General features: G+C 27.2%; 1 protein-coding gene across 1 annotated transcript in view; it reads left to right on the top strand.

Moving 5' to 3' along the window:
• LOC105618127 (neuromedin-U receptor 2-like) overlaps positions 1-9,279 on the top strand; it is a 30,981-nt gene extending 21,702 nt beyond the window's left edge. The window contains exons 2-3 of the mRNA XM_012199668.1: positions 6,637-6,863; positions 8,644-9,279. Coding sequence (XP_012055058.1) covers positions 6,637-6,863; positions 8,644-9,279 — 863 coding nt within the window. The remainder of the gene's footprint in view (positions 1-6,636; positions 6,864-8,643) is intronic.
• Positions 9,280-9,689: the final 410 nt, after the last annotated feature.

The following is a 9,689-nucleotide window of genomic DNA, read 5'->3' as shown; positions in this document are numbered from 1 at the left end:
CTCTCTCTCTCTCTCTCTCTCTCTCTCTCTCTCTCTCTCTCTCTCTCTCTCTCTCTCTCTCTCTCTCTCTCTCTCTCTCTCTCTCTCTCTCTCTCTCTTTGAAACTAACTAAATTTTTTACTAAATCAAATCTTACAATCCATTGAACTGGTTTTAATCTGTTAGATATCGAATTTACATAACAAACGCTACGAAACGAAGCGAGAAAAAGAGAGAACATCGAGAAGTTCTCTGTCTGTCTGTCTGTCTGTCTGTCTGAGACAGTCGAAATTCCCGAATGTATGGATAAATTATTGGATGCGCAGCATTCAAATTGAAATTTTGAAATAAAAGTTGCAAAAAAAATTTAACTATTTTTACTCAACACTATTATTTAAAAAAATTGTTCATGTGTTAAATTCCACCTATGAAAAATTCTGATGTGTAGAATACTCACACTTCCCGTCAAAAATTAGCGCCCATGAAAAGAAGTACCTCTATAAAACCTCAACTTATTCACATAGTTAGAAGGCAATGTAATTGTTCATTAATCAATAAAACGCTACATTAAATTTCTGCAGGGCGATTAGTTTTCTATTATATTATTATGATTAGGAATTTATTGTAATTTAGTGTAAATGAAAGCAAACAAAAAAGAACTAATCGTAGAATTACGATATTTTTTTTATTAATTTTTACAATTCATAACTATATAACGATTAACATTAGAATCGTGGATCTAAATTAAATAACCCAATCGCGATTCAATGTAAATATTGTAAATCTGGATTTTTACGAGGGTCACTATAAAAGTCACTATAAAAGTAAAATTACTTATAATTATAATAATTATGATTATTTATGAAAAGTCACAAAAATCTAAAGCTTCACGTGTAAATCCAAATTAACTGGAAAAGAAAGAATTATCGAATGAGTCAAAATTGGCATCGCTGCACTTACATGCAGCATTAAAATGATTCATTTATTTCCTATTGTTTTCTATCGATTTTTTTCACAGGAAAAAATGCTCTGAACATCACGAATGTTTTTCCAAGTGTATTTCACATAAAGCTGTGAGAAAAATATTCATTTTTTATGGTAATCAAACTACTTGCACATGGCTGTCGTCACGTTAAACTCTGAGTCTTCAATGTTGATACTTCAGAAAAATAATATTTAATTTAGTCATTTGAGTTTTCTACCGAGGAAAGACTCTATAATAAAAATACTAAATAAAAATACTAAAACGTAAAGGAAATAAGGTCATTTAAGGTTTTTGTTTACACTCATTACTATCGTACATTATGACGTTAAAAGTAAAAAAGCACAATAAAAATTCTTGCAAATTATACTTGAATAAAAATATTTTTTAATGAAACAACATTTGTAATCGATAGAATATAGACTTATAAAATATATGGAAAATTATCTTCATGTTTGAAAAGAAATTAAATTATATTTATTTCTGTATATGTATGTATGTGCGTGTGCGTGCGCGCGCGCGCGCGCGCGCGCGCGCGTGTGTGTGTGTGTGTGTGTGTGTGTGTGTGTGTGTGTGTACATAATTAATTTAATAATTAGTTATAACTGCGGACATAGTTTATTTTTTATAGTTTTTGATTATGCATAACTCGTTTCCAAATATACAGCTATTTATTAATTAACAAAGTAAAAGAAATATTTTCAGTATATTTTAGAAGTCAGTTTTATCGATTGCAAGTTGCTTTATTGAAATATATTTTCATTAATATGTTTGCAAGAATTTTTATTGTATTTTTTCTTACTTTTGATATCTGAAATTATCTAGAATAATAGATAATGAGTAAATAGAGTTGAGTAAAATATACTGTTTTGTATAACGTACATTTATCTCTTTTGCATGTATTTTATATTTATATTATTGTAATTTATATTTATAAATACATTTTATATATTTTTATTCTTCTCATCTTTCAATGTCATGGATGCATAGTCTGTTATCTACTGTGTATTGTCAATTTGATGATTTCTGCACATATATTTGTAGATCCGAGAAATATTTCTTGAATCTTCGATCGAATATTTATATATTATTTATATATTTACAATTTTATAAATAGCGTGTGCGAGAATATGTAGTGATTTGCAATTAGTACAATGGAAACAAGAACATCGTAGTTCCAGTTGATATATATCTTCGAAATGAAAACAGAATACACAAAATTCATACAATCCCAAGTTATTAAGTGTACTTTAATGATACTTTTTGACGAATCTTACTCCAGCTTCAATATTCTTACCAATGCGGGGCTCTTGCGCGATGATTTTCCTAGTATTTTTTTATTATAGTGTACAGGATAGATTGACATAATAAAGGACGCGCTTTTGCAATGAATGATTCGCCTATCGTTATTATTTTCATTGACATAAAATGTATGTCAAAGATCAATCATTTTTTCACGCTTTTCTGACAAAAATTTTTCTTAAAATTTTTCATATAATTTTTTAGAACTTCTAATTAAATATAAATTTTTGAATTTTTGAATTTTTCAAAATTTCTACATTTTATAATTTTTTGAAAAATTTGTCAGATTTCTTTATATAGATTGAAATACTTTTCAGAAATGCTGAAAAAGATTACATTTTTTCTAGATGTTTTCTTTATTATGAATTTAAGGAAGATATAAAATTCTTTATATTGCGAATACAGAATTTTAATTCTCTAGTATAAAATTCTTTATGTTCGAATTCTAAAATACCTAAAATAAATAAGATTCTTCATTCCATTTCATTTCAAAGAAAACATGAAAGCTAAAAGAAATGGAAACATTTTTCGTAAAGTTTTACAAATTTAATTGTGTGTATAATAAATTTTTAAAAATATGAGATATTATGAGAATGTTGTTCATCAGAAATGAAAACAATAAAAATAAGATTTCAGTAATTATTAAAATTTCATGCAAGATCAGTTATAAGGATTTAATCATCGATAAAATAGAAAAAGATAACAAATATAGTTGCAATGCCTTCGATTATTTCACAATATTATGGATCACTTTATCATTAGCCATTAAGTAACGTTTTAATAAAACTCGCATAAAATTACAATATAAGTAACATATAATCTATGACAACATAAATATATTTGTAAGAGTTCTATCTGCGAATAATTGTAATGCATTTTGTGATCAATAACAGTTTATTACATTTAATGTAGCTGACAATGCTTGAAAACAAAATTCTATAAATCACGCCGAATTCAAATTATCGTGTATTAAATATCATGATAAGTAATAAAAGTAATAGTCAATAAGATTTCTATAAAATCTTCAATATGTAGATATACTACACTTTTATTATCAAAATACGAAATATTTTGTTGTTAAACTTTTTTTTTCAGTGTACATATATATGCATAAAACATTTTTTATCGAGCTGTGATGGTTACATGACGGTGTGAGATTTATAACTTCTCTTGATAGCCATTCTATTTCCTTATTCTTAGTATATAGATATTATAAAGAATGTAGCAGAATATATATAAAATATATAAAAAATATCAAATCCCCCATATCAAATTAGACTTGCTATATGTCGATTTATGAAAACAAAATTTCATCAAATTTTAACTGTACGCGTTCCACCTTGTTGATCTTCTATCCTTTACTATTGTCATCAATCAAAAATATATTTTCTTGTTATAATTTTTTTTAATCTACAAAAAATTATGAAAAAAATCAATAATATTTTAATCATTAAAAAATATATCTAGAAATTTTTAAGGATTCTTAAAATGTAAATTTGCGCACATGCACGGAATTTTGAAAAATTCAGAAAATTTAAAATTATCAACTATTAAATAAAATTATCGCGTAACTAATTTCATATTATTTTTAGCATGAAATTTTTCCAACGTTATTCATCTCAAATTATTTAAAATTTTTTTATCAATGTTAAAAATATATAATGGAAATAATTATCAATGTTAAAAAATTAATAATATGATATTTCTCAAATTTTTGTGTTATCAGCATTATCATTATAACTGACGAAAGTCAGTTTAAAATTTAGAAAATTATTATTTCAGTCTATGATTATGTTAGTTCGGGGCGCAATTTCGAGAACTGAAAAGATGTATTTAAAATGCATGTAGAAATATTATTAGGCACTAATAAGTAAACCTATAATCTAAGATGTAATTCTCTGATTTCTTTTAATTTTCTCCGATTTCTTTTAACACATTTTTCATAGAATTATGAAAAATATTTTATTCATGTTCCATTTTTATCCATAAGCGGTTTTAAAAGCAATTATTACCCTTTCAATTTCCATTCTTTTATTAGTTAAAAACAAAATAATAATATTTAATAAACAATTGAATATAAGATATGAGTTTTTGGATAGTTAATTACAAAAAATTAGATTTGCAAAATTATTTGTTTATGAATAAAAAATAATTTAATTAGTATTAAATTGTATTGACTTGACCAAGCAAATATGTATTGCGTAACTTTTGACACTTATAAATCTACTTATAAATCTACAGTATAATTAGTACTGTAGTGCAATTTACAAAAAAAGATCTTCTGATACAACTGCAAATTGATTTTGGGGATACAAAAAATGTGTTGATCTATATATTTATAAACTTATACAAGAGAACAAAAATGTGCTTTCAACAAAGTACTTTATAAAAACGCTTAAAAATGATGTCGGAAAGTGACAATATAATAATTCTAAATTATAAATAGAAGCAATATTTTTATTGTTGTGGATGTTGTTTTGTTTTAAATCGATTTAATCGATTTTATTTTAAATCGCAAAGACGATACACTGAACAATTTAATGTGACACAAAAGAAGTGTCGACAAGAGGCATAAATAAATAACGTTAAGGATATTATAAAATATTATAATGTCAAAGATTTTAATTATTTAGCGCATGAATTTTTGCTAATCGGAAAACTGAATTATAAAATATCAGTGTAATATTTCTATCTTTGCATAAGAAAAAAAAACATTTCAGTTAATAAAACTACATAATCCATTAATTGTGATGAAAAACATATCGATCATTTTGCGACACGCTTTAATAACAATGTATTATATTTAAATAGAAGTATTACAGCATAGTCTACGTTAGTGATTTCCATTGGAAAAGCTGTATTGCGAAATATAGCAATAATTGACTGATTTGAATTTTATTAACGCAAATTTCATTTGTGATTACAATTTAACAAATGCAATTTCTAATAGAAGTTATAATTAATCTTGTTTTGATATTTAGAACGTATTATTCTACGTTTGTTTATCACTGATTTACGTAAAAGATTTTTAAAATCCCTTAAAAACATAATAAAATTAAATCCAATGCCATCTATTTTTATCTCTCCGTCATTAACAGTAAAATATTAATATGGTATTTGTTGATTGTACTTAGTGCATATTTTAGTATGAAAGCAATGGATCTTTTAGACACTTCTCTGCTGAACGCCTTTGCACATTTCCGACTTTATTCAATGTGTCATTAATCCTAGTTGCTTGGCGTCATTTAAATGTCAATTTTTTAAATCATTTTACATTATAAATGCATTATATTTATCAATACTATTTAAAAGACTGAAATAATAGTATTGATGATACTGTAGAAATAATCTTGATGATATGTATTCGTCACAAAGATATAAGATAATATTAATCGGCAAAGAATTCATTGCGAAATTTTAATGTTTTTAGGGTGTTGGCATTACATCAAATCTAAAATCGAGTCCAGCAAATATTTATCACGCTTATATATTGAAAATATTGAAAAACATGCGATGAAAAAGACGTTAAAGAAAGACAAAAGGCGATAAATTATCAAAAAACATATGACAAGTTTATTATAATATTCATATGTCAAATTAAACTGAAAATTAATGATTTGTAAATTCTGTATTATTATATTTACTTTCATTGACATGTATTATTTACTTTTAACATTTGTTTTATTTAATCTGTATTATATTTTAATATAATACCACAATATTGTAAATTCAAAAATAGTCTATTCAAAATATTTATAAATAAGTAAGAAAACACTAAATATAGCGTTCAAGTAAGAATATTACAAATTAAGTTGATCATCAATTTGATGATGCCAATAGCAAACACTGTAAATAATTTATTGCTAAAAACCGAGACAGGACCCTGATAATGAGGTTTTTATAATATTTTAATGATTCTATTAGTATATTATATCAAATTGACGATTAATTTAATTTGTGATATTAGGTACTAGGTTTGCTTTTTTACTTTTGCACATAACTTTTTTTCTTGTTTTCGCTAAATATCGAACGTGTTTCCGCAAACATAAACACAACAATAACATATTATCAATAATAATTATAATTTCCTATTCAATAATGTAATAATGTTACGTACAACATGCGTCATCATCTTTATATTTATATAAGTGGAAAATTATAATATTATTGTTAATTTGTGTTCTGCAGGCATCTTGTAGTTATTGCAATTTTATTAAAATTTCTTATATGACAGCAATAAATGCATCTAATTTTCGGATTCGACATTTTATGGTAACTTCACATACAGTCAATGATTCCAAAATTTCAATTTATAGACTAGTATAGTTAAACAGCATTTTCGTCCAAATATTATATTCGAACATTTGTTGCAGTTGCTGTTGTGATAGCGTTCTTCATTTGTTGGGCCCCATTTCATGTGCAGCGATTGATCGCTATATATGGTACTAATACAGAAGATCACATCACATCGAATGGTCCATGGATGGAATTTCTTTATCTTCTAATGACTTACGTGTCAGGCGTATTCTATTACGTGTCCACAACCATCAATCCAATCCTTTACAATATTATGTCGAACAAATTTCGCATAGCGTTTATGGTAAGCAAAACAAAAATTCCTTTTCTAGTCTTTCATAAAGTTAAAAATTGTGTAATAATTCCTTTAAATTTAAATATAAATAAAGTTTTTTGTATAAAATGTGTATCATGCCTACAATATGTTTCAACTCTAAGGAAAAAATTTTCGTTGAAATTATTCTATGTTTCAATGAATATAATATTTTAGCGAAATTGCTGAAAATTTGCAGAAATTTCACAGAAAGTGAATTTGTCAGCTAACATACTGAAAAATCGTTGAAATTAAATTTAAAAAATTTTTTTGAAATTTTGCTGAAAGTTTTCTGAAATTTGTGCTGAAATTTCTATGAAATTTTGAAAATGAATTTTTTAGCTAAAAATTACTGAAATTAAACTGAATTTTTTCCGAAATGCTGAAATTTCGCTGCAAAGTGTTCCAAAACGTGGAATAATGTTTCAGTGAAATTTTTCCATTAGAAAGAATACATTCTCCTTCACTATATAGCACCATTTGGAAAAGAATTATTGGTATATTGAAGGAGAAATGTATTGAAATATTGTATATTGTAGCATAAATACAATAATTTCGAAAAATCTTAACTCTTCGGTATCACACTGTATGTTTTGTCGTATGCGACATATTATTGTATAAAAATATTATGAATATAACAAATTTTGTTCAATTGAAACACTAAACATTATACTTTAAATTCTTTGGAATAAAATCTCATTCTAAAGAATAAAAATTGAGCCATTATTGTATTAATTGCGAAAAAATTGTACGGGATCCATAGATTCACTAGATCCATAGATCACTGATAATGTCAAAATTATTTGAAAACGCAATCAAATTTTAAGATATAGAGAATAGAGAGATATACTCCTAAGCTTTATTTAGAGAGAAGTGGTTCATTTGCATACTGTTGCAATTGCCCATTGTCAATTACAGCGACTTCTGCGTAGGGAGATTTTTAATTTTTCTTTTAGCGCTGAGATTGGTTTGTGCGCAATTGACTCGTGTGCAATTGTTATATACCTATTCAGAGAATATCAAAGTCGTTACACGAAAATATAGCAATATCGGAAAGTAATCTTTGTGTTGCGTTGCTAAGAACAATAGACGAAGAGTGCCTTCCATTAGATCCATTTAGTGATACAAGTTGATACAAGTATCGTTCTATCTTTGTTGTACTTATGGAACGCAAAAAAAGATAGAATAACATTTGTGTTGACTTATGTAATTAAATGGAAGACATCCAAAGTCGCGAATGTGTTGTATATCGGCCTTCGAAATCAACAGGAGATCAGCTAAAAAAATTCGCAAATTCCAAAAGTTACGATATCGCGATGGTAATAACAACAAGAATCGAATGTAATGCATTCAAATCATTTAACAAAATCGATAACGAGTACAGAATATCTAATTGTAATAAACAAATAAATCGGAATATAATGAACATAAACGTATTCATGAGTTTAATTCAAAACAGCCAATTTTTAAAAAAGAATTGCTAAATTTTCAATCTTTAAAAATGAGATTTTACTTTTTGGAATGAGATTCACTCTAAAAGTTTTAGAAAGTAAAAAAACGATAACAAGCAAATATACGTTTATGTATGAAAAAGTTATAGCATATATAAAAAGAAAATTTAGATATTGCATACATGAGTGATACCGAAGGGTTAAATCCATATTTTTTAAATAACTTTTTCTCTTTTTAATTATCGCTACTTATCGCTATATATTGGTGCATTTTGTTTTTAAAGAATGAGATTTATTTTATCCATTTTAAATGAATTTAGTCTGGTCCATTCCAGGAGACATTATCGAAGAGCTTCAGACTCGCTGGATTGCCAGCACATAACGAGCAACGATCCTATTCTAGCTTGTCGCGATCTCAACAAAAGACCATCGGCGCTTATGGCTCAAGAATAGCGGAAGCCAATGGAGAATCCGATATAATTGCGGACAGCAATTACACGGAAGGTTCGAGGAATTCATTGAAAGAGAGTCAACAACAGTCTATACATAATCCAGAAAATTTATCGATATCTACCAGAGTTCTGGATGCAACTCAGACGAACTCAATACGGAGCGAGCACGCAAAAAACAACAACGATATCCTGCCAAAGAAGAATAATCCGCGGTTATTATTATTAACCAGCGGGCATCACAAGAATCGATCAATTCATAGGAATCAAGAAGCTTCATGGATAAAGAAAACAAAGTATAAAAACGTGCACATAAAAATGTCCAATATAGATAGTTCTGATAAGAAATGGTGGAGATTTTTTAAGTGGTTTCCCGATTTGAAAGTCCTCAGGTTTTCCAGGAGTTCGACCGTGCCTGAGGATCGTGTGTTTGATGAGAATCCTCGCGAGGAGCTGTCGATGACAATGTGGAATGTCCGTGATAACAACAAACAGCGATTTATGTAGAACATTAGATATCCGATTTAATATCTTTGAAAAGACTGATTCTTTTCTGCATCGATTTCTATGTGTTATTTGCATCGATGATGCATCACCATTGCCTAATGACTTGATAAAATTGATGATGGCGTTGTATGAAGTTCTCGAGGCTTCATTATGAAAGCGATCGTTTTCTTTATGGAAATGAGAATTGAAGAAGATTCTAAGATATATATATGTGATGTTTGTAGCTCTGCCTTATGATTAATTTAACAACATCCTAATGTATGTCCAATGACGTAGAAAGTAGCGAGATCTTCAGAAAAATCTATCAAATTAACGTATGCAATTTATATTTATTCATATTTGCCAAGCGAGTTTTGTACATTGGTGGATGCTAGCATCCAAAGTTACATAAAATCTAATAAATTGCTCTG

The sequence above is a fragment of the Atta cephalotes genome (genome assembly GCF_000143395.1).
Source record: "Atta cephalotes unplaced genomic scaffold scaffold00015, whole genome shotgun sequence".
In the NCBI taxonomy this organism is placed as follows: domain Eukaryota; kingdom Metazoa; phylum Arthropoda; class Insecta; order Hymenoptera; family Formicidae; genus Atta; species Atta cephalotes.
This window is presented reverse-complemented; position numbering and strand designations above follow the sequence as displayed.